General features: G+C 38.3%; 1 protein-coding gene across 2 annotated transcripts in view; it reads right to left on the reverse strand.

Moving 5' to 3' along the window:
* The window catches only part of LOC108716581, an 85644-nt gene that overhangs the window by 32733 nt on the left and 26197 nt on the right, over window positions 1-26714 (reverse strand). For both annotated transcript variants that reach the window (XM_018262809.2, XM_041562634.1), the window contains exons 9-10: window positions 25552-25663; window positions 23120-23295 (exon numbers count right to left, since the gene is read on the reverse strand). In XM_018262809.2, coding sequence (XP_018118298.1) covers window positions 23120-23295; window positions 25552-25663 — 288 coding nt within the window. The remainder of the gene's footprint in view (window positions 1-23119; window positions 23296-25551; window positions 25664-26714) is intronic.

A 26714-nucleotide genomic window follows, 5' to 3' on the forward strand; every position in this document is an offset into this window, starting at 1 on the left:
TTCTTGATGTCCTGAACAAAATGTACTCTGTTTATTAATTAAAAACAAATGTTTTTGGGTTTGGCTACTTAGCAAAACTGTCAACCAATTTTTCTTTATACAGGGACATAGATAAATGGAATTTTATAAACACTGCCCACTATACTGTTAAAATTCATCTGTTAGCCAGATGACCAGCATCATAAATGTTTATTGGTTTTCCTATTCACAATATGAAAATGGTATTAGAACTGACTGTCTGGACTCTGGATTATTATTGGCCGACTTGTTGAAAAAGAAAGGAAAGAAAGGCATGAAGGTGCAGAACCATGCCAGCATGGGCCACTGGCCTATATAGACTTTCCTGTTTATTTTCTGCTTCAAACTGCATTTTATCTCTGCGTGCAGATTGAGAATCCTCTCTGTTTTAAATATGGAAAAGCAATAAGGTATGAGGGGTCATTTATGGAGACCTGGGAAGCACTTCCAGCACTTCACATTAGGTAACAAAATCTGGGATGAGGGTGTTGGAGGATGAAGATCAGCCCTGTTGTTACTGCATATCATACAGCAGGCAGCAATGACAGGGCCCCTTGTCCTTTTGGTGTTTAATATAATGCACCTATTTTATTATAACACTGCTGCAATGGTATAATGACAGTTATTTTCATGTACTATCTTTTCATTTAGAGTAGACATAGTCTTGCATTAACTACACCTGATAAAAGCACTTTTTTATGCCAGTGATTCCTAACCAGGGGGTCAAGACCCATAACTGGGTAGCCATGTTGTTCAGGGTGGGTCTCCATGATCCCACTCAATAAATCGGAATGTCTCTCTAGACATTATAGTCATTACAGTAAGGAGTATAATTAATTCTAAACCAGTGTTTGGAGTCATATAGTAGACTCTAAGATTACATTTGGATCCCCAGAGAAAAAGATAATAATTTGGTTCCCAAACAAAAGTGTGCAAGTGTGCTTGCTCTTATTTACATAGTTACATAGTTAAATCGGGTTGAAAAAAGTCTATCAAGTTCAACCCCTCCAAATGAAAACCCAGCATCCATACACACACCTCCATACTTTCACATAAATCCTATAAACCCATGCTTATACTAACTATAGAGTTTAGTATCACAATAGCCTTTGATATTATGTCTGTCCAAGAAATCATCCAAGCCATTCTTATAGTCATTAACTGAATCAGCATCACAACATCACCTGGCAGTGCATTCCACAACCTCACTGTCCTGACTGTGAAGAACCACCTACGTTGCTTCAAATGAAAGTTCTTTTCTTCTAGTCTAAAGAGGTGGCCTCTGGTACAGTGATCCACTTTATGGGTAAAAAGGTCCCCTGCTATTTGTCTATAATGTCCTCTAATGTACTTGTAAAGTGTAATCATGTCCCCTCGCAAGCGCCTTTTTTCCAGAGAAAACAACCCCAACCTTGACAGTCTACCCTCATAATTTAAGTCTTCCATCCTTCTAACCAGTTTAGTTGCACTTAGTCTCTGCACTCTCTACAGCTCATTTATATCCCTCTTAAGAACTGGAGTCCAAAACTGCACTGCATACTCCAGATGAGGCCTTACCAGGTTAAGAATGAGGCCTTATTGATGCTGGCAACAAATACCTGGACATACTGCTTGGTCAAGGGGTAGTGGTAGCTCCAGGGTGAATAAGTGTGGCAGCGATCAATTCAGAACGGAAGGACTTAGTGGTGCAGAGTGCAGCTACTGTATGTGGAAATGCAAGGAGAGCATTTTATAGCAAATAAGTAAGGAATTTTACTCACAACTGATTGTGGGGAGACACCATCATTTGGCCAACAGAAGTCACTGTTTCATTACAGTTTTTGCAACAGTTGCTTTGTCCATTCCCACTCATATACATAAATATAAAATTAACTAAAATTACTCATGTATTCCAATAAGCATTTAAAACTACTAAAGTTTTATTTAAAGCCTGCTGTGTACATATATATTTTTCACCCAAGAGGCTGCCATTTATGCATACGTAATGCTAAGTCTATATTCTATCATCCATGCTTACTCACTTAATGCTGCGGAATTGCAGTCCATGCATATAAATGTGGGATTACAACTGTGCATCTTTATACTAATCACAACTGGGACTGAAAATACATTGATACTAGGAATAAAGCTCCCCATAGACGCGACGTTTCTTCTTGCCGAACGACCGATTTTAGCGAAGTCCGACCAATCCTTCGAAATTATCGTGCGGTTAGTGGGATTCGAACGATCGTACATCTTACGATTTTTCGGCCGACATCTGTCAGGAAATTGATCGGCCAGGTCAAAAAATCTTTGTCAGTCCCAGTGCAATCGATCTATGTTTTCAGGGCCAAGCAGGCAGCTCCCCTTTGTTTTCCTGGCAAATTGGTCTTTTTAGTTGATGGTCAATTCGTACGATCGTTCAGAGATAATCGTGGTCTCACGGTGAGGATCGGATCTTTTAAAAATCTCAACTTCTATGGCCAGCTTTATTAAGATACTCATATCAATGTATATGTTATTAAGTTAACAATTAATTTGCACGTTGTTTAATATAATATTTATGATAAGGGGCCCCTCATAAAACTGGCATTGTCCTATGGTTTTATGGGATAGGGTTATTTTTAACTGTGCTGGCAGAATTTTTGTGAGAATAAATAATACTTTTTATCTGTATATGGTGTTTGGAGTGATTAAGGGTGTTAATTACTAGATTCTAGATCTGGCTTTTTGGGGCAAAAACTCCAATTTTTTGTTGAAAAAACTCCAATTTTTGAGATTTATTATATCCTGATGCTGCAAAAAGCCCAAAAATCTGAACCTGAAAATCTGCCATCTCAAACCTGACGAGGTCATGTATAAGTCAATGGCAGATACAGTATCATTATCTCAATTTAAAGATATCGTGGTTTGCGCTGGGTTTAGGCCGATAATCCGAAAAATTTGAGGGTTTCAGGCAATAACCCAAAAAATCTAGTGATTTGGGAGCAAATCAAAAAAATCAAACAATTCAGGTTTTCGCTCAATTTTATCGAGTTTTCCCCCGACCCGTTTTATTAGAGTTATTTTAACGATATATAAGGCAATAGTGGATGGGAGTTTGGTCAAGCTTTGTTTAGTAAAAAATTAAATACATTTGAATTATTTGGTTATTTTAGTAAATAACCCCCTAAGTGTCACGAAGGGGTTAAGTCAATTTTTCTTTTGGCTTGGTTTTTGCTTTGATAAATTTAGATGAATGGCTCCCTCAATATTTTTCTGTTCTGACCACTTACATGAAGAAGATGTATTTAGACCTAAATAACCTTTTATATTATAAGAAAACATATTGTTTAGCTAAGCACAATAAAGTAATAATGTATGACTTATGGTAAAATATAAAGATATTAGAAGTCACAGAGGATTTCAGTAAATGCATAAAGGTAAAAATAAAACAGGTCCATTTGTACAGGTCATTGAACTTTTAAATACATTATTTCCTGTATCACACAAGTTTCAATAAGTCATGTGGCATAAATAACTTAAAGCTCATAAATAACTAAGGACTCAGTTCTGCTCTGGTGGCAGATATAGGAAAAAGGCTGTTTGACCTGAAGAACCTTAACTATCATCAGGAATTATTGTTTAGCTAATCTTAAGTATATTCTGAATAATGTACTCCCTCCCTTGCAAAACATGCAGGGAATAGTTTACTCCTTGTTGTAAAATATAAAATGTTAGAAGTCACAGAGGAGCTTGATGAACATAGGTACAAAGACGCATTTATATTGGGCACTGAACCTCCTCATATGTAGGTTGGAATCAATGTTGCCTCTAATTCCTTCTTGGATATGTGCTCAAAAAAAATTATGTGTGCCCATTTTTAAAAACTGGTCAGAATAAATACAAAATATTGTATTTTCACACAAAATTCTTGTGCTGGCCTCAAAATGTGTATGCTTACAGGGAACATTGGTTGGAATGGAAGGGCTTCAAAGCCCAGGCTTATGTGCGATCATAGATAGTAATCCAAATAGTAATTTAACTAATTTAAGTCGCACATGCAAAATCAAAATCCCTAAAAATTATAAATTGTACTGCGTACACAATATTATATGCAAATAATACATAAAAACACTTGTATACAATATTTTTGTGATTATAGCTATTTATTATTTTAAAGCCTTCATAATACGCTAGTGCCCAGCCTAGAATATTGGGGCCAGCAGGTGTACCACTAGGTTTTTCACTCTATTAGTATGAATGTTATACTTTTGGAACTCTGTATTGTGTGGTATAGGAATAGATGGAATCTATAGAAAAAGACAAGTAAAGGCAATAATATCTGATTGAAGGAAGTCGAAGAAAATCTAGAACTGGCCACAGAGATGCTGATTTTGGTGCATGGTCTAATTGAGAGCAGTGTGGATCATATTACACAGATGGAGATACCCTTGCCACAACTATTATTTAACCAACTGCTGGCTAACTGGAAACAACCAACCTGGTCTTCTATATAAGAGCTTGACTAATAATAGTTAGAGGCTGCTGCACAGTCGGTACAGTAGGTAGGTGGCAGTGATGAGGAAGAACTATACAGTAGACCCACCACCCAGCAGGACTGCCACACACGGTGGCGCCTTAATCTCTGCTGTCCAGTGTACCAGGCTGTTGGGCTTCATTCTGCCCCTAGGAAAACCTGATAGGCCAAGTTAATTATTTGTTTAATCAGGTTGCTCTTGATTGGGTCCTGGAAAGTTTGAGTGACATTTAGCTCTAGCAGTATGAGAGATGGAAAACAGAGACACAATTGTCATGCTAACTGTAAGGCACTTGACAGTAAGGGGCCCATTTATTAAACCGTTATTTTTCTAGTAGAGATTTTTAGGGGAAAAACTCTAATATTTTGTGAGAAAATTTTTTTGAGATCTAACATACCCCAAAGTTGCTAAAAATCCAAATCCGAAAAATAATCCATCTCAAACCTGTCGAGGTCGTGTACTGTATAAGTCAATGGTAGATGTCCCTGCAGTTGCTCTGTGCTGGATTATCCTTAGAATCCTGGATTCTAAAAAGCCGAATTTTCCCAGTGAAAACTCGATAAAATCGTATTCAAATTGACGTTCGATTTTGATGTTTTGTCGCTCAAATTTTTTTTTAAAAAAAAATTTATTATTATTATTATTATTATTATTGAGTTTTTTAGTTTTAGTAATTGTGCCCCTAAATGGTTAATGCTTTTTACATTTATGATAATTTTTTTATTGTATAATCCATATTAATTGCTTATAATGGGGATTCATTTTGGCAGTGGGCGATTCACATTGTGAAGGTACTGCCTTTGTTCTTCGCTGTATTTCACCAATGATATATCTGATTTATGTTTGGCGAGCCAAATAAAAAAATGCTAATTATATACAGTATACCGTATATACTCGAGTATAAGCCGATCCGAGTATAAGCCGAGGTACCTAATTTTACCTACGAAAACTGGGAAAACTTATTGACTCTAGTATAAGCCTAGACACAACTACAGCCCTGTCTCCCAGCAGCGCACCTTCCGCCAAAGAGACTCCCCCAGCGATCGACCGGACTTCTTTGCAAAGTTGATGGTGACAGAGAATTGTGCAGAGAGTGCTGTGTGTCATAAAACCATCACTGATCTTTCGTATAACCAACAGATGGCGCTGTGTGATATTGCCATCACTGTTAATCCTTTATTCAACCAACAGATGGCGCTGTGTGATATTGCAGTCACTGTTATTCTTTGATACAACCAACAGATAGCGCTGTGTGATATTGCAGTCACTGTTATTCTTTGATACAACCAACAGATGGCGCTGTGTGATATTGCAGTCACTGTTATTCTTTGATACAACCAACAGATGGCGCTGTGTGATATTGCAGTCACTGTTATTCTTTGATACAACCAACAGATGGCGCTGTGTGATATTGCAGTCACTGTTATTCTTTGATATAACCAACAGATGGCGCTGTGTGATATTGCAGTCACTGTTATTCTTTGATACAACCAACAGATGGCGCTGTGTGATATTGCAGTCACTGTTATTCTTTGATACAACCAACAGATGGCGCTGTGTGATATTGCAGTCACTGTTATTCTTTGATATAACCAACAGAGGGCGCAATGTTATTCTTTCATAAAACCAACAGAGGGCATTGTGGGATATTGCAGTCTCTCCCCAATTGAACTGTTGGTATAGGAATGATTAAAAGTGACTGCAATCTCGGCTACTGCCCGCTGACCCGAGTATAAGCCGAGGTAGACTTTTTCAGCACATTTTGGATGCTGAAAAACTCGGCTTATACTCGAGTATATACGGTATATGTATATATTTGCGGGTTTCTTTGCTCTATACATATATAGAGAGAGAGATAGAGAGAGCAAAGAAATCTGCACTCATAGGTCTTTTGTGAAGAAAAAAATGGGTTTATTCAATGTTTCGGCTCTTAGACTCAAGCCGTCATCAGCCTTCCTGATGACAGCGGCGAATTTCTTTGCTCTATAGATTGTGATATATGTTCCAGCACCTTGGCATTTCCATTATTTTCTGAGTGCACCTATCCAGTAGTTTATATATATATATATATATATATATATATATATATATATATATATATATATATATATATATATATATATATATATACATATTTACCCTAATAGAGCAATATCCAACATCTCCATAAGAGTGGTCAACAATTCTGAGAATTACACCAACTTTAGAAGGTGTCCGCGGAGAAATGAAGAATGTGGCTTTGGACTGTATGACTGCAAGAATTTGTCTGTATTTGCTGATGTGTCAGTCAAAACTCTAAATTTCAGGGTCAGATCTTGAAAATTCCCATGGATACGCATCCGTCAGTATGGGTTGGGGTCATCAGCTGTCTGGTGCATTCTTGTGGTTGCAGCTCAGCAGTAACAAGGTGACAACTAGGGCATTCCCTAATCGTCATTATATTAGAACGTAAGCAAAATGTAAAAACCATGCTAAAACTCTCTTCTGCGGGCATGAGTATTCTGTATATTATTCTACAAGAAAGCATGGCTCATTTAACCCTTTTCAGCATTACTTTTCCTACTTTGTTTATAGCAGCTGGAGAAAAAGCCCTGTCTGGTATCTGGAAATGAAGCATACTGCTTTGTGTTGATGTAAGTAGCACTCTGAAAACAATTCAGTAAGCCAGATGGATCACATGCCTGACAGAAAACTTGGAAAGGCTTTCAGTATTCTATTTTGTGTGTAAACAGGAATATGCATTAACACTTGACTGAATGTTTTTTCAATAGCAATAAGGCAGCATAGCAAGTTGCCAATAACTTAAATGCAATTAATAAGGAAAAATATATTTTACAGTTTATACAGTTAAATTTTTGTAACTACTTGTGATGTTCCCTACTAAATGAACAATCAGGGGCAGATTTATCAAGGGTCGAATTTCGAAGTGAAAAAAACTTCAACCATCGAATAGGGTAGTCCGACATTCGAAGTCAAAGGATTTTTAAGATTGTACGATCGTACTTCGATCGTCTTTAGGGTGGAACTGCTTTGAGACAGCTATTGCTTTTCCCCTTCCCGTTGTATTATACCACGACATGGGTCGTTTTTTGCAGTGCTAAAAAAATTGCTCCCTAGTGGTAGACATGAGAATAGCACCCAAGCAGAAAAAAAGTAGGGGTTTTCCTGCTTTGGTGCTATTCTCATGTCTACCTAGGTGGGGCTAGCAATGCAAACAAATCCTTCAGCAGAGGTATCCGATAGCTGCTATCTGTTTAACTGCCCATTGTGCTGTTGATAGGCTGCTGGGAAGGGAGGGGGTGATATCATTCCAACTTGCAGTATAGCAGTAAAGAGTGACTGTAGTTTATCAAAGCACAAATCACATGATCAGAGGGCTCCTGGGAAACTGAAATACCTGTTTGCTCTTTTATAAAACATGGATTTCAGTGCAGAATTCTGCTGGAACAGCATTTTGAAAAAAACAAGTTTTATTTCTATGGGAACCAGCAATGCTTTCTCTTCATTGGCTGTTAGACTGGGTGTATTTAGTAATCTGAGCTGAGAAGAAATGAGCATGCTTATGAGCCAACAGCCAAAGTAAATTCCTGAGGGAGGGGGCAGAGAGGGTTAGAGGAGGAGAAGGAGTTCTAAGTGATTAAGGGGATGCTGCAGGGTTACAGTTAACCTTTTAACAACCAAAGTGGCTGGTATCTACAGATTTTAAAGAGGATGTTCACTGATTACATTTTATGTGTATGGGGGTGGGGTTACATGTCCTATAAGGATACAGAGTTCAATTCCTGTGTCAACTTTTTGTGATCTTCTGGAAGTAATTTATCACCCCATGTCCAGGTCCTGTGATTGTAAACTGAACTGCACACAGACCACCTGCATCAAACAACATTCCCTGTACTTCCCTGTGCAAATTGAATAATACTGTAAATAAAATGTCTACAACAGATGAATTTGCCATTAAGTTATGCAAGGGTTGTGCCTTGCCTAAATTTATTTTACTGGAGAGGTCCAGAATAAGCCTTGTTTATAACCATTGGCAGGGGCAGTGATTGTGGAATACTGTGACACAGCGAGCACGATATTCATTTCAGCTTTCAATCTTTTGCCATTTCCTTGCAAATAAACAACTGGATTTCCTTGATTCTGAATACTAATTCTGGAGACTACAAAAACCAGATACAGCTGAATACCTGACCACATCCTGTTATTTCATGTCGCTGAAATGTGGATATGCTCCTGTAATTTAACCTAGGAGCCCTTATCTAAATCTAAATCTCCACAATGTATCTGTCATTTTTAAAACCCTTTAATCAGAAGGTACAGCAGCATCGGCCCAGAGTCTGGATTATATTTTCTTACACACAGCTACAATTAACCGTGTTTGATCTAGATCATCTGGATTACTTTTGTGTTTCGTCTTTGAAATCTTTCATGAGGGGAACGGGTTACGCTGCATATTTAGATTTCATTTTTGTTAACAAGAATAACAATTTCAAGATGAATGGAAGGTCAGCAAAAGTGTCACAATCCGGCTTAGACAAGGAAAGCATCGTGACAAAAGGGAAAAATAACTTACAGCCATTTCATTGATTTCTTGCAATAGCTCAGAGCTCGTCTGAAAGCAGTCCCGGAGGATGTTTTAAAAGGCCGGGACATAAAAGTGTAGTACCGTCAAAAATTAAGGTTATTCATATGAGAGAACTGTTAGTTATTAAAGCGGAGGTCAATAAACTTGGTGCCAATTTGCACAGGATGAAATGTTATTTAAAGGTGATAGGTACAGCAGATATTATTGTTTATCTGTTATAGACCAGGCAACCTGTGGTTATCCATATATTGTTGAAGCAGAATTTTTTTATCCCAATGGCATCATAAAGTCATCAACGAGTACTGTAGGTTCAAGCTCAGCAAAATTTTAATGCTGTAGAGCAGGGGTCCACAACCTTTTTTAGCTGTGAGCCAAATTCAAATGTAGAAAGAGTTGGGGAGCAACACAAGCATGAAAAAAAGTCCCCGGGGAGGCCAAATAAGGGCTGTGATTGGCTATTTGGTAGTCCCTATGTGGACTGGCAGCCTATATGAGGCTCTTTTTAGCAGTACACCTGTTTTTTTATGCAGCCTCCAAGCCAGGAATTCAGAAATAAGCACCTTCTTTGAGGCCACTGGGAGCAACATCCAAGGGCTTGGTGAGCTACATGTTGCTCGCTAACCACTGCTTGGGGATAACTGCTGTACAGAGTAGTCATCTCATTTGCGATTGACCTTAAAGGAAAACTATACCCCCAAACAATGTCGGTTTCTATAAAAAGATATTGCATAAAACAACTCATATAAAAAACCCTGCTTCATGAAAATCAACCGTTTTCATAATAATATACTTTTTTAGTAGTATGTGCCATTGAGTAATCATAAATAGAAAATTGCCATTTTGGCTCAAGGCAAGAGATGTAAAAGGGCAAGATTACTTAAATATATAGACTAGTTTGGTAAGATTATTTAATATGCCATTTAATATGATGTAAACTATCTGTTGCTTAAGTGTTCATTTTGGGGGTATAGTTTTCCTTTAATTTATTGTTTCAATTGCTTACATACATTTAAACAGACTTAGTTGGCCACCAGGCAGGGCTGAATGCTAGGATCAGAGGACAAAGGGAGAATAGGAAAAAGGAAGAAATGGGTAATGAGGAGGAGAATCTGAGTGGAGTGATCTCTCCAAAAAAGCAGATCATATGTGATTAAAGGGGTTATTTATCAATGCTCAAATTCAAATTTTTGCAGTGATTCGAGTTTTTTTTTAGCTGAAACTCACAAATTTGAATTAGACTTAATAACCTCAAATTTTTGAGATTTAGGGGCTGATTTATCAAAATGCTACAGGTTTTTTATAATCAAGTCAGGGTTCACAAACGATGAACCCTGACTTTTACCCACTGATGTATATGATTCTAAAAATCCCATAGGACTAAATAGAAAGTGGGTGATTTCTTTTCTGTGGTGAGCCCTAATTTCACATTTTGTTAAATCTGCCAGCCTGTCTGCAATAAAATTGCAAGTGATTCTTTCAATTCAAGTTTGTTGTTTTTTTGAGCTTGTGAATGCAGACATTCCAGGAATTCCATGACTTTACATAATTTAGTTTTTTATATTTGCATTTTTTAATAAATAAGCAAAAATTTATTTTTCTTAAATGAGTTTATGGAGGTAAAAAAACACTACAATCACGCAGATTTGAATTTTGTGATAAATTAATACAGTACATCTATGTCATAATCAGCTAATGAATTCCCACATCTGGTCTGAATTTCTATTTTGAGACACATCATATTTTAATACTGAGGAACGGAAATGGTAGGCTAACATGTCTGAGCTGTTGAAGTACACATATTTTTGATTATGGAAATGTCTTTAGATTATTATAGTTCATCATAATACTTTGACTTTCTAAGAGATTGTCCAATGCACATTAAGCTTCTCCCATTTCGTTAATTGAAGCACATTTGCATTTAACTGTTTTTAAAAAGAATTTCATAAGGAACTTTAGAGGTTCAAAACATTGCTTGTGTATTCTGCTCCAAACTTCAATTTTAAATAAAGTTTGAGCTATTGTATGGAAATAATTTATATGAACAACAGTGTGTGGGAATACTGAAAATTTGTAATTATAGAAGTGGGTACTTAAAGGAGAACTAAACCATAAAAATTAATATGGCTAACATGCCATATTTTATATACAGAACTTATTGCACCAGCCTAAAGTTTGAGCTTCTCAATAGTGGCAATGATCCAGGACTTCAAACTTGTCACTGGGGGTCACGATCTTGGAAAAGGTCTGCGACACTCACATGCTCAGTGGGCTCTGAGCAGCTGTTGTGAAGCTAAATTTAGGGGTCGTCGCAAACTATCAAGTAGAAAATGAGGTTTGCCTGTAATATAAGCTGATGCTACATGGCTGATCATTAAATTCTGATTCTAATTGCACTGGTTACTGAGCTGCCATGTAGTAGTTATTTGTATTAATTACTAATCAGCCTTATATTGTGACATTTATATTCTATGCGTACTGTATATTGTGAGTGGGTCCCTAAGCTCACTAAAAGACAGCAGCACAGAGCATGTGCAGTGAATCAGCAGAAAAGAAGATGGGGAGCTACTGGGGCATCTTTGGAGACACAGATTTTTACTGCTAAAGGGTTGTGGTTGCCTTGGGCTGGTACAGAAGCCCAACACATATCTAGCTACTTCTTTAGTTAGGCTTTAGTTCTCCTTTAAGGTGCCAATTGTGTGAGTGGTTTTTAGAAAGTGACCTCCCTTTCCAGTCTAAAGATAGAAATGCTCCCAGCAAAATCTGCAGAATGTCAGCAGAAGTTGTCATAAAGAGCAACATCCTAGATTAACATGCATGCAAAACATAATTGCTGACACGACACAAACATAGAAAGGAAAAATAAATAAAAGTACAGAAAACCTGGTTTACCAGACCAGAACCACTAAGAGGGATTCAAATAAAGGTATTACAAAGGGAGTACTTCATGCATACTACTTCTAGCATGATGTAAACTGTGGTATACTGAAATAATATGCAATTACTATTTATTCATATTTGTGGTTTTTAATTATTCAAATTTATATTCTGTGGCTATTTTAACAGTTTGAAACAGAATCTTCTTGGAACATGTATAAGAAATCTCTATGCTTCCAAGCAGGTTCTAAATATAAAATTAGTTTGCATGAATCCAAACATTTAGGGGGTTATTTACCAAACCTAAACTTTTCAGGTTGGGGTTTTTTGTGGAAAAAAACCCCTGAATTTTTCGAGATTTATTATACCTCAATGCTGCAAAAGGCCAGAATCCGAAAACCCGGCATCTCAAACCTCTCAAGGTCATGTATAAGTCAATGGCAGATATCCAGTGTCGGCCAGACCCCCTCTGCAGTTTTTAAAAAAAATGGTTTTGGCAACGCGCCGCCCCGCAGCTTGTGCATGCGCGCCAATCGGCGCATTCAAACAGTCATGCTCGGCGCGTTGCAGTAGGGGCCGGGGGGAAATAGGGGGGCCCTGGAGCAGCAGTCCCGGTGGGCCCCGGGCCCCCCAGTCCGACCCTGCAGATATCCCTATCCCTATTTGAACGTATTGTTGAGTTTAGCCCAATAATCAAACAAATTCAGGGTTTCTGGTCAATAAACTGAAAAAACAAGCGATTCGGCTTGGTTTAATAAAAATATGAGATGAATTTGAGTTTTAGTAAATAACCCCCATAGAGAGATATTGACTATATCAGGGTTACAATGATCAAGGTGTGGATTACAACTGGCTATTAAATGATACAATATACAATCTGTCATCCAGAATGCTCGGGACCTTGGGTTTTCCAGATAAAGGATTTTTCTGTAATTTGGCCATACTTCTACTACTGATTGTACTGAAAAACAATCTAGACCCAATAAGATTGTTTTGCCTCCAATAAGGATTAACAGGGTTGGACTGGGCTGGCGGGACACCGGGAAAAAATAGTAAAGCTGAATTTTTGGTTTAAAAACTGGAAATTCGGCTCTTAAAGGTACCAGGAGCGACTTTTTGCCACCCCTGGAAACCCCTCCGGTGTTGCCGCCTGAGATGAGTTTCTCAACTCGCCTCATTGGCGGCGCACCCCTGACTATCCCATACAGCATGCTAGCAGCGGCGGGGAGTCTGGCGGCGGTGGAGGGGGGTCCTGCAACAGCAGCGCTGGTGGACCCCAGGCCCCCCAGTCCGACCCTGAGGATAAATTATATCTTAGTTGGAATCAAGTACAAGGTACTGTTTTATTATTACAGAAAAAAAGGGATCATTTTTATAAATATGAATATACTGTATATAATATGAACTTTTCTGGACAACGGGTTTCTGGATAAGGACCTGTAATAGATAAGGCTGGATATTCAAATTATTTCAGATTCTCATTTAGATTTACACAAACGATATACAATATATCGCCCTCCCCCCAACAAAACATTATGAAATATAACAGAGCTGGTTTTGTTCAATAAAAGAACTTTTAGAGAACTTTAAACTCTTACAACGAAATACATATTTTCTTTAGAGGTTAATTACTGAATCCCTTTTCATCTTCAGGGCAGTGTATTCATATTTTTTACACTCTGTTGTGTAAAAACTACTTGATAGACAGTGAGTGCTTCCCCTGAGGATGCAAAGGGTACAGAGATTTGCACACGGAGCAGCTAGTTATTGTTCTGAGGCTCAGACAGTGCTGGTAATTGAATAAGGGCAGTAGATGGCAGTGCTTGACCACAATGATTTCAGTGTACGGCAGCAGTCATAAATCCAGACTACTGAAAGCACTCAGAAAGTATTGTTTCTGTCTGTTTGAAGTTAACATGCTTTTTTTAAACAATGAACCACAGAGGATTTTTCTTTATTTTTTTTAATTCACATTGCTGGAAAATGTTTTTAGATAGACAGAACTAATATACTATACTATAACATATTGATAATCTGTATTACATATCTATATATATACAGGTATGGGACCTGTTATCCAGAATGCTCGGGACCTGGGGTTTTCCGGATAACGGATCTTTCCGTAATTTGGGTCTTCATGCCTTAAGTCTGCTAGAAATTCATTTAAACATTAAATAAACCCAATAGGCTGGGTTTGCTTCCAATAAGGATTAATTATATCTTAGTTGGGATCAAGTACAAGCTACTGTTTTATTATTACAGAGAAAAAGGAAATCGTTTTAAAAAATTTGGATTATTTGGATAAAATGGAGTCTATGGGAGACAGCCATTCCATAATTCGGAGCTTTCTGGATATTGGGTTTCCGGAGAAGGGATCCTATACCTGTAATACTTTCATTGCACAAAACTTTACTCAACTGACATTTTGGTCTTCAACAGGAAAATGTATCAAGATAATCTTGATAAAGGTCCCTGTTGAAGACTGAAATGTCGACTGAATAAAGTATCGTTCAATTTTTTCTATTGTCAGTAAGCACTGCCCTCTGGAATGTTTCTAATAGTATTTTACATTCCTAACTAATTCGGTGTCTCTAATACATTACTACTAGTACTGATGTGGTGGAACGAGTTGACAGATTATTGGGAGGGGCTGGGGAAGACCCAGCGGTCTTGGTACACATAGGTACCAATGACACAGTTAGAGGAGGTGGTGAAGTCCTCAAAAATGATTTTAAAAAACTAGGTTCAAAGTTGAGGGCGAGGACTTCCAAGGTAATTTTCTCAGAGATATTACCTGAGCCACGAGCAACGCTAAGGAGACAGCGGGAGCGTAGGGAGATTAATGCGTGGCTAAAAGATTGGTGTAGGGAGGAGGGTTTTGGGTTTTTGGAGAACTGGGCTGATTTTTCAGTCGGCTACAGGCTCTTTGCTAGGGATGGGCTGCACCTCAATGATGATGGGGCAGCTGTTTTGGGAGAGAAGATGGCTAGAGGGTTGGAGGAGATTTTAAACTAGGTGTGGGGGGGGGGAGGGTTCAGTAAAAGATTCAGTGGTAGACAGGTTAGATGAGATAGTGGGCAAAGAAAGGGAAAATGGGGGAGGAGATTTGGCTAGGGATACTGTTAAGGATAGGGAGGACCACATGTCATATGTTCAATATGGTGCCAGTATTAAATGTATGTTTACAAATGCAAGAAGTCTGACTGGTAAAATGGGAGAGCTGGAGCTGCTGGTGATGGTAGGAAAATATGATGTGATTGGTGTGGCCGAAACATGGCTGAATGAGTCGCATGACTGGGCAGTAAATATCAGTGGCTATACTTTGTTTCGGAGGGACAGAGGCAATAGAAAAGGAGGAGGGGTATGTCTGTATGTTAGGCAGGATTTAAAAGCTCATATAAAGGAGGAGGTTGTGTTAGAAAATGAGGGGCCAGAAGTCGTATGGGTGGAGTTCTTCACCAATTGTAAAGAATCCAGCAAATTAATTGTAGGAGTATGCTATAGACCCCCTAATGTAAGTGAGGAGGAAGAGACAAAGCTCCTAATGCAAATAGAAAAGGCTGCTAGTTTAGGTAAAGTAATGATAATGGGGGATTTTAATTGCCCAGATATTGACTGGAGCAACGGTACTGCTAGATCAGTTAATGGGAACAAGTTTATAAACTTATTGCACGACAATTTTTTAGCACAGGTTGTTGAGGAGCCTACCAGAAAAAATGCTATTCTTGATTTAGTGATCTCAAATGACCCAGAACTTATAGCAAATGTGCAAGTCATTGAACCCCTGGGTAATAGTGACCATAATGTTATATCCTTTAATGTCTGGTGCAAAAAACAAAAATATACTGGGGCAACAAAAACCATGAATTTTGCCAAAGCTAATTTTAGTGCCTTGAGGGCTGCCCTACAGAGCATTGATTGGGGCATTAGGTTTTCAGCTAAAAACACAGAACAGAAATGGTTGTCCTTTAAAATGATATTAAATCATTACTGTTCTCAATTTATTCCCTTAAGGACTAAACGTAGAAGCTCTAAGAATCATCCTGTGTGGCTTAATACAGAGGTAAAGATGTTAATGGGAAAGAAGAGAAAGGCATTTAAAAACTACAAATCTGTAGGGACAGAAGATGCATTTAATGAATATAAACACTGTAATAAATGTTGTAAATCAGCAATCCGGAAGGCTAAGAAAAGAAATGAAGAGTTAATTGCGGTGGAGGTGAAAACTAACCCTAAAAAGTTTTTTAAATATATTAATAGTAAAAAGATGCAGGTTGAGAGTGTTGCTCCATTAAATAATGGTACCAGTATGGTTGTAGCAGATACAGATAAGGCAAATGTGTTAAATCAGTTCTTTTCTTCAGTGTATACAATAGAGGAGTCTGGGTTCACAGGCTCACTTAATAACTGCACGAATGGTTCAGCTCAATCTAGTCAGTGGCTGACTCAGGATATGATTCAAAAAGCTTTAATACAAATTAATGTAAACAAGGCTCCAGGGCCTGATGGCATACACCCCCGGGTTCTAAGAGAGCTTAGTTCAGTTTTAGACCAGCCCTTATTTCTGATTTTCTCAGATTCACTGTCATCTGGTATGGTGCCTATGGATTGGAGAAAAGCTGATGTTATTCCAATATTTAAAAAGGGATTACGATCTCAGCCTGGCAATTATAGGCCAGTAAGCTTGACATCTGTGGTGGGCAAATTATTTGAAGGCTTGTTAAGGGATCACATTCAAAATTTTGTCCTAATGAATGGCATTATGAGCAACAATCAGCATGGCTTTATGAAGGATAGGTCATGTCAGACGAATTTGATTGCATTTTATGATGTGGTAAGTAAGATTCTGGATAGTGGGGGGGCAGTAGATGTGATCTATTTGGATTTTGCCAAAGCGTTTGATACTGTGCCCCACAAACGACTGCTTTCTAAACTAAGGTCTGTTGGGCTTAATGAAGTCGTTTGCACATGGATAGGAAACTGGCTACAGGATCGGGTACAGAGGGTGGTTGTTAATGGGACATTCTCTACTTGGAGTAAGGTTCTTAGTGGGGTCCCCCAGGGCTCAGTATTGGGTCCACTTTTATTTAACTTGTTCATTAATGACTTAGGGGAGGGTGTTGTAAGTAATGTATCAGTGTTTGCAGATGACACAAAATTATCCAGCCCAATTCATTCCATCCAGGATGTGGCATCCTTGCAACAGGATCTTGACAAACTGGCAATCTGGGCAGCTAAGTGGCAAATGAGATTCAATGTTGATAAATGTAAAGTCATGCACCTGGGATGTAAAAATATCCAAGCCACTTATACCCTTAATGGGACTGCACTAGGCAAATCCATTATGGAAAAGGACCTTGGAGTCCTTGTAGATGATAAACTTGGCTGTAGCAAGCAATGCCAGTCAGCAGCATCAAGGGCAAATAAGGTCTTGAGCTGTATTAAAAGGGGCATAGAGTCACGGGAGGAGGGGGTCATTCTTCCACTGTATAGAGCACTTGTAAGGCCCCATCTAGAATATGCCGTACAGTTTTGGTCTCCATCACTCAAACAGGACATTATTGTATTAGAGAGGGTACAGAGAAGGGCAACTAAGCTGGTAAAAGGTATTGAAAATCTTAGCTATGAGGAAAGACTGGCCAAATTGGGGATGTTCAAGCTGGAGAAGAGGCGCTTAAGGGGTGATATGATGACTATGTATAAATATATAAGGGGATCATATAACAATCTCTCTAATGATTTATTTACCAGTAGGTCTTTCCAGCTGACACGAGGTCACCCATTCCGATTAGAAGAAAAGAGGTTCCGCCTAAATATTCGGAAGGGGTTTTTTACAGTGAGAGCTGTGAAGATGTGGAATTCTCTCCCTGAATCAGTTGTACTGGCTGATACATTAGATAGCTTTAAGAAGGGGTTGGATGGCTTTTTAGCAAGTAAGGGAATACAGGGTTATGGGAAATAGCTCATAGTCCAAGTTGATCCAGGGACTAGTCCGATTGCCATTTTGGAGTCAGGAAGGAATTTTCCCCCTCTAAGGCAAATTGGAGAGGCTTCAGATGGGTTTTTTTGCCTTCCTCTGGATCAACTGGCAGATAGGTAGTTAATAAAAAAAAAAAAAAAAGGTTGAACTCGATGGACATGTGTCTTTTTTCAACCTTACTTACTATGTTACTATGTTACTATGTATGTTGATGACAGCATAAAAATATATTCTCCCATTTAAAGACTCTTAGGGGCAAATTCATCAAGGGTCAAATATCGAGGGTTAATTAACCCTCGATATTCGACTGGGAATGAAAATCCTTTGACTTCGAATATCGAAGTCGAAGGATTTTGCGCAAATAGTTCGATCGAAGGAATAATCGTTCGATCGAATCCAACGATCGAAGGATTATCCTTCGACCAAAAAAACATAGCCAAGCCTATGGGGACCTTCCCCATAGGCTAACATTGGGTTCGGTAGCTTTTAGGTGGCGAACTAGGGGGTCGAAGTTTTTTCTTAAAGAGACAGTACTTCGACTATAGAATGGTCGAATAGTCGAACGATTTTTAGTTCGAATCCTTCAATTCGAAGTCGTAGTCGAAGGAGCCCATTCGATGGTCGAAGTAGCCAAAAAAACACTTCGAAATTTGAAGTTTTTTTTCTTCTATTCCTTCACAAGTTAATGAATTGGCCCCTTATTGTGTGTAAAACACTTTCCACTAAGGATTTTTCTAAATATCCCCACTTGTATAGGGCAATTATTCTACAAGGAAACTTATGCGCTATTTGTTTGGCAGTGACCCGTTTTGACCAAATCACCATTAGATGATAATTATTTGGATTTCTATGCTGGCAAATCATTCAGTTTAACATTTATCACTTTATAACTTTAATTAGTTTTTATGGACCTTAAAAAAGATTGATGGGAACTTTTTTAATAAGTGAATTACACAGGTACAGGACCTGTACCTGGAGATTTCCCGATAAAGGGTCTATTGATAATTTGCATAATATCCAAAGCTATTGTGATACTAAAATCTACAAATTGGGGCCCACTTATTAAATTTCAAATGTATCTGGTCGAGGCTTTAAAGTGGAAAATTCTCATTTTTAAAAATGTATTGTATTATTCCCCAAAGCTGCTAAAAATCTGAATCCGAAAATACTCCATTTAAAACCTGTCGAGGTCATGTAGGAGTTAATGGTAGATGTCCCTGAAGCTGTTTCTGGACGAGTATTAGTCGAGTTTTTGCAGCGACAATTCAATAGATTTTTCGGAGTGTCAATAATACAATTCGAATTGGCGCTCGATTTTGTCGCATTGTTTTAAAATGGATTTCCGGATTATGGATCCCAGACTTTTATCATCTTCAAACTGAAGCCGGCTGAGCACGAGCATGCGTTAACTGGTGCTCTGGCTGAAGCATGCATGAATTGACGTGCACAATTTGGCTCATGCGTGCAAAAAGACACGCAAATAACACACGTAGACGGGGAAAGAGGGGACCGGACATGGGGTAGGCGTCAGAACAGCCTACTCTGCCTACCCCTAGTTCCGGCCATGAGCTGAAGTGGGTCACCTATTTTATAAGGCTAAGGGGGTAGGGAAATGAACTCCAGTCAAAAAAGATAGGCATATTTCCCCTTTAATATAATGAAAAGACATATTTGATTGGTTGGGCTACATTTTGTACATGTCATTCATTACAGAGCCCCAAATAAATATTTAGTTTTTTTTTTAGCAGCTATGTTTAAATGTTTAACTGCTCTCCTGGAGAAATGCAGCTTCCAAACAAGAAAATAAGCAAGCCTTGTGCTCTAGTTCCATGGATGAAATCTTCAAAAATTAGTATGGTATAGAGTTTTGGTTCAGAAAGCTCAACCCACTCTATGGGGCACATTTACAAAGCTCGAGTGAAGGATTCGAATTAAAAAAACTTCGAATTTCGAAGTGTTTTTTTGGCTACTTCGACCATCGAATGGGCTACTTCGACCACTACTTCGACTTCGAATCGAACGATTCGAACTAAAAATCGTTCGACTATTCGACCATTCGATAATCGAAGTACTGTCTCTTTAAGAAAAACTTCGACCCCCTACTTCGGCAGCTAAAAGCTACCGAAGTCAATGTTAGCCTATGGGGAAGGTCCCCATAGGCTTGCCAGCGTTTTTTTGATCGAAGGATATTCGTTCGATCGTAGGATTAGCGCTAAATCGTTCGACTTCGATATTCGAAGTCGAACGATTTTAGTTCTTAGTCGAATATCGAGGGTTAATTAACCCTCGATATTCGACCCTTAGTAAATCTGCCCCTAAATTTACCAGCATTTATAGAGAACATTTGTGCACACCATGCTCACTGTTTTATCTTATGTAAACCTTTTAATGTTACTTGTGGTGAATTATTTTAAGAAAACACTGTCATTTCCACCTAATAAGGCAAATATGAACTTGCCTGCTGTGTGAACTTCTGGCTAACTTTATGGAGGTGCTGCTACTTAACAGTTCTCACTGCTGAGTCTAACTATAGTACCTTAAGTGGTTACTGGCTACATCTGTCTCATATCTGCTATAATCACTGTGCTTACTTAAACCAGCAATTTCCTGATCCTATGACAGATGTATGCAGCTGCCTATAATAAAACCGTGAGGGTTTTATGTGAAACATGGATGCAACCTTGGGTTTTACAAGCTGGACACTGTAGATCACAAGTGACCTTTGCATAAATGGAGCAGAGTTCACTATGCTGCAATGGAAGGGCAAGAATGCTTATGCTTAATACTACTTACAGGCACTACTTTCCACTATGGAGACTGCAAGGAGAATATAAGGAGAAACTAGCACTTATAACATGATAAATGAAATAATAAATAAATATTGCACTTCTGTACTTTACACTGCAAGGCTATAAGCACTTTTCCAGTTTTAGGGAAAGAATGTCGGCAGTACAAAGGTATTTTACTTTGTTAAATCAGCTTGCATACAACAATGAAATATGTCTGACATTTGTCTAAATGTACAAGAAAATCATTTGTACTGCAACCAGGTCCAGGCTTAGGGTGGCAAAGAGCTGGGGTGGCATGCAGCCCATTCGCAGGAGATTTTGACAGTTGTTTTAATCTTCTGCCTGCCCAGCAAGTGGGGGTCTGGGGTGTTTGCGAGCAGGTCAGGCTGTGCAGGGGGTGTTCGAGCGGGTCAGGGGCGCAGGTCCACTAATTATAAATCCAGCCCTGACTGAATGCAATATGCATTTGGTGGTAATTTTCACGTTTCCTGTGCATTAGCCTTTTCTCCGCATTTACTGATTCAAATACAGTCGCAAGGGGGAGTTGCACTTAAGGCAATGGATGTGAGGCTTTAATACCAGTGTACGACATGCAAGTGACACGTATGCCCTATCTTTTAGACTCAAGTGTGCTGGTCAAAGCTGAGGAACCATGGAGCTAATCAAATCAAATCAGGTGGTAACTCCAGGGTTCCTCTGTGTCGATCAGCGAAGCAGCACTTGGATCATAACAGGAAGGCAGTGGCTGCGAGTGCAACTATATGGATGTGCAAGGAGTGCATTTTGATGCAAGTACCTTAAATAAATGGAGTTTTAAGCTCAACTGGGGAAATTTGTCAAACATAACTCAGCTTGTGGCCATAAATAAATAGGGATGCACCGATCCAGGATTCGGTTCGGGATTCGGCCAGGATTCGGCCTTTTTCAGCAGGATTCGGTTTCGGCCAAATCCTTCTGCCCGGCCGAACCGAATCCGAATCCTAATTTGCATATGCAAATTAATGGCGGGAGGGAAATTGGGTGACTTTTTGTCACAAAACAAGGAAGTAAAAAATGTTTTCCCCTTCCCACCCCTAATTTGCATATGCAAATTAGGGTTCGGATTCGGTTCGGTATTCGGCCGAATCTTTCAAGAAGGATTCGGGGGTTCGGCCGAATCCAAAAAAGTGGATTCGGTGCATCCCTATAAATAAAACTCAACGGGGGTCATTATACAAAATTGCAACTGGGCAGTTACCTACAGCAACCAATAAGATGTTTGCTTTCATTGTTTTCCTTGCAGCTGGCTGGAAAAATCTAATCACTGATTGGTTGCTATGGTTACTGCCCAGGTGCATTGTTTATAATTGAGCCCTAATGACTCCATATTTCAATAGAACACTAGAAAAATGGCAACTATGCTGCCACTGGAAAAAAAATTCACTACAGGGCAGGAAAGCACTTTTACGGGAAAGTCAGGGAAGAAGGACCCTGTGAATGAGGACTAAGTAGTGATATGTTTGCAAGTTAGTAGCTGTAAAAGCAAAAGAGAGTTTGTAGAGCAGACTGAAGCGCCTAAGGTACTTCGCCAGTGTAGGGGTCCAGCTGTATAGACTAAGGGGCAAATTCATCATGGGTCGAATATCGAGGGTTAATTTACCCTCGAAATTCGACTGGGAATTAAAATCCTTCGACTTCGAATAGTTCGATTGAACGATCGAAGGAATAATCCTTTGAACGAACGATTAAATCCTTCTAATCGAACGATTCGAAGGATTTTAATCCAACAATCGAAGGATTATCCTTCGACCAAAACAATTTAGGAAAGCCTATGGGGACCTTCCCCATAGGCTAACATTGGGTTCGGTAGGTTTTAGATGGCGAACTAGGGGGTCGAAGTTTTTTCTTAAAGAGACAGTACTTCGACGATCGAATAGTCGAACGATTTTTAGTTCGAATCATTCGATTCGAAGTCATAGTTGAAGGTCGAAGTAGCCCATTCGATGGTCGAAGTACCACAAAAAACACTTCGAAATTCAAAGTTTTTTTACTTAGATTTCTTCACTCGAGTTTGGTGAATTGGCCCCTAAGGGTTGTGGAGAATCCCTTGGAATTTACATTGAAGGATCTGAGATGTGGTGATTGCAACACCAAGTGAGTACCATTTTAATGTGTAACTAACAGCTCTGTCTGACATTAAACATCTTGGAAAAACAGCACCAAAGTTTCAGCAACAAATCTCTTCCTCCAGTATACAGTGAAGGCCTATCTGAGTGAGCACTGCAAATTAAGCCAGGGGATGGCCAAAGTAGCGTTATATATAAATAACTTGAATAAGACTGCTATGAATATTATGCATTGACACCACAAAAAATGTAAAGAAGTAGACACTTACTTTCTGCTTTAAGCCATAAATTTCAGACGCATGAAAATGTTCTTCCAAAACCATGCCAAGATGGAAATGGTACTCCGGGTTCTTTGGCTGAAGTTTGATAGCTGATGCGTAGGCTATTGCGGCTTGATGTAGCGCATCCAAAGGGGACATTCCATCTTTGTAATGGAGCACATCCCCTGTTACACCAGAGCACAAAGGATATACGTTATTATTCGTGTATACATGCTTTATCATTTAAAAATGTATAGGGTAAGCACAATATTTCCTTGCTATTAGTTTACAAACGAGCAGTGGCCAGCTCCATGTTGCAGCTTCTATCATTCCCAACTTGTCAGGTGACCCCTGTATGTATGTATGTATGTATATTTTTATTTAAATAGCACTCATGCAGCGCTGTTCAGCAGAACAACAAATAGATCATACAGGGGTCAATACAATAATACATACAAAGACAAGAGGAAGGAGATCCCTGTTGCATAGAGCCTACAGTCCAAGGGGCAAATTTATTAAGGGTCGAATTAAATATTAAAATTGGAATTTTCGACTATTTGTATGGTCTAAACTGTCAAATTCGACTAGTGAATTATCCAAACTCGAATCGAATTCTTTTAAAAAATTTGAATTCGAATTTTGAGATTTATCAAACCCTGGCCCTTAAGAATTTGAATTCGACTATTCAACACCTAAAACCTTCCGAATTCATGCATTAGTCAATGGGAGAGGTCTAGTGACCCATTTGAAGATCTGTGTAGCCTTCCTGAGATTCAAGTTTTTTTCGGAGAAAAACTCGATTCAAGTTTGGTCGAATTCAATTCAAATTTGTTTTCAGGTTGGTAAAACTAGATATTTGATTTTTTTTGAGTATATTCGAATTTAAAGAGGACCTGTCACCCAGACACAAAAAGCTGTATAATAAAAGTCCTTTTCAAATCAAACAAGAAATCCAATTTCTATTTTTTATTAAAGCATTCATAGCTGTTGTAAACTCATTTAAAAATCTCAGCTGTCAATCAAATATTGTCTGCCCCTCCTCTATGCCTTAGGCAGACAATTACTTTCACTTTCCATTCAGCACTTCCTAGATGTCACTGCTCTCCCCACATTCCCCCACTCTCTTCACCGTTTAATTATGTAGCCAGGGCATGGGGATGGACATAGGGTCGCCCATTCTGGTGCACAAACAAGATTCTGAGATGATACAAGGCTTGTCTTAATAACAGACTCCACAAAATGGCTCCTGCCTGCTTGCTATAATTAGAATTCTCAGACTGAAGTAAACAAGATTCAAATAATTTCTATAGTGTAATTAAAGTTCGTTTTGCTTGACTAATGTTATAAAATAGGATTTTGAATAATTTTTTGGGTGACGGGTCCCCTTTAATAGAATTCAAATTCGACCCTTGATTAATCTGTGTGGTTTCAATAAAATGAGCAATCCATTGCAAGTTTTACCCTTAGAAAAGCAAGCTGCAGCCCGCAGTGTAACTACAGAGAAAGCAGACCCTGCAGCTGTGGGAGGGCCTAGGAGGTGTAGGCAAAACAGGTCAACCACTGGACATTTTCAGGGCCTTAAAGGAATTGTTCAGTGTAAAAATAAAAACTGGTTAAATTGATCGGCTGTGCAAAATAATAAAAAATGTTTCTAATATAGTTAGTTAGCCAAAAATGTAATGTATAAAGGCTGGAGTGATTTGATGTATAACATGTCAGTCAGAACACTACTTCCTGCTTTTCAGCTCTCTTGGTTTACACTGACTGGTTACCCTGGTTACCAGGCAGTAACCAATCAGAGACTTGAGGGGGGGCCAGATGGGTCATATCTGTTGCTTTTGAATCTAAACTGAATGCTGAGGATCAATTACAAACTCACTGAACAGAAATGTACCATGTGGCCCCCCTTCAAGTCGCTGACTAACTCAGAGTTATAGAGATGAAAAGCAGGAAGTTGGATTCTGGCTGTTTTATTAGACATCTGTTCACTCCAGCCTTTATACATTACATTTTTGGCTAACTAACTATATTAGAAACATTTTTTATTTTGCACAGCCTATCTATTTACCCAGTTTTTATTTTCACACTGAACTATTCCTTTAAAATGAATTTGCTATGGGACCCAGTAGCATCTAGTTGCATCACTAGCTGCAGGTAAAATGTAGCCCTATAAAAATTATTAAATGCTACAATTCTTAATAAACTGATTAAAGTGAGTGCAGGGCATGCCAGAGCACTTGGTCAGCTTGGATATAATGTAATATAGGAACTAACAAGCCTATCCTGTTTTGATTTTGTACAAAATGCCTTATTGGCCCTTTACTATATTGATATGAGTGAATGCAGAAGATCTATTTTATTCTCTATATAACTGATTTAAACTCATTGAACCTTCCTTTAAAATATAAAAATGTATAAAGTAAGCATTTGTAAATGCTCACCTGGTTTAGGAAGTCGTTGTTTATAGAGTCTTATCTGCTCTTCTGCTTGACTGCAGAGTATGTCCAGTTGACTGTCATTGTATCCTTGAAGTCTCTTCTCCCAGTTCCGCTCCTAGAAAATGAATTTTTAATGAATATTGCAATTTTTCCAATAATTCAGTTTCAAAATGTCTTATTTTGGGCCAAACTGATTTCAATCCAAGATATATTTTCTGCAATAATGTCTTATTATCTCAAGTTCAGAATTGACAGCACTGAATTCTTCTGTTATATACTAGTAACATGACTCTGTGAGCAGTATAAACGTGGCAGGTGCTTGTAACAAAGCAACGGGTCGAGGAACAGTACGCAGAGCTGCATTATCACGTTGCTTTTTTATTGTGCTTGTTAAATTTAATGAAGTTCTCTCAACTAAGTAATAAAAATGGCATACCTGTGCTAACCGCATACTTACACTTTCTGGGCCTTGGATCAAAGGAAGCCTTTACACAAGAATAATATATGTAATTTTTTTAACTTATAAACCTTAACCCTTTATGCTCTTCAGTGCCAGAGAAGCCTCTGTAATGCTACAGGATTTAATTTTAGTATGGTTATAAAGTTCTTTACAAGCATTTTCCTCCATCTTTCAAAGCACCTGACAATGCAATGTAACCATGGAAGACAATAAAACATGTAGAAAATGGTTTTTACTGTTGCATAAAGGAGAAATCTGCTTTTACAGCTACATATATTGTTTTTTGTAACATTGTACATAAGTAAAAAGGTTTTAAAAAAAATAATAAAAATATTATTTCCATGTATAATCTCCCAAATATTTATATATATAAACAGTACATTCTAAAACTATATGTATGTGTATATCTATCTATAGATATATATATACAGGTATATATATATATATATATATATATATATATATATATATATAGCGATAAGGAAGATAAGCACTCCAATATTACTGGTCAATAATCATTTATTCCACTGTGCATACCAACGTTTCGGTCCACGTTTGGACCTTTATCAAGGGAATAAATGATTATTGACCAGTAATATTGGAGTGCTTATCTTCCTTATCGCTATTTATCATATTTTGATATAGCACCCACTTGGACAAGTCAGAGTGCGGATACACACCTGGACTATATATATATATATATATA

The sequence above is a fragment of the Xenopus laevis genome, chromosome 5L (genome assembly GCF_017654675.1).
Source record: "Xenopus laevis strain J_2021 chromosome 5L, Xenopus_laevis_v10.1, whole genome shotgun sequence".
Classification (NCBI taxonomy): Eukaryota; Metazoa; Chordata; class Amphibia; order Anura; family Pipidae; genus Xenopus; species Xenopus laevis.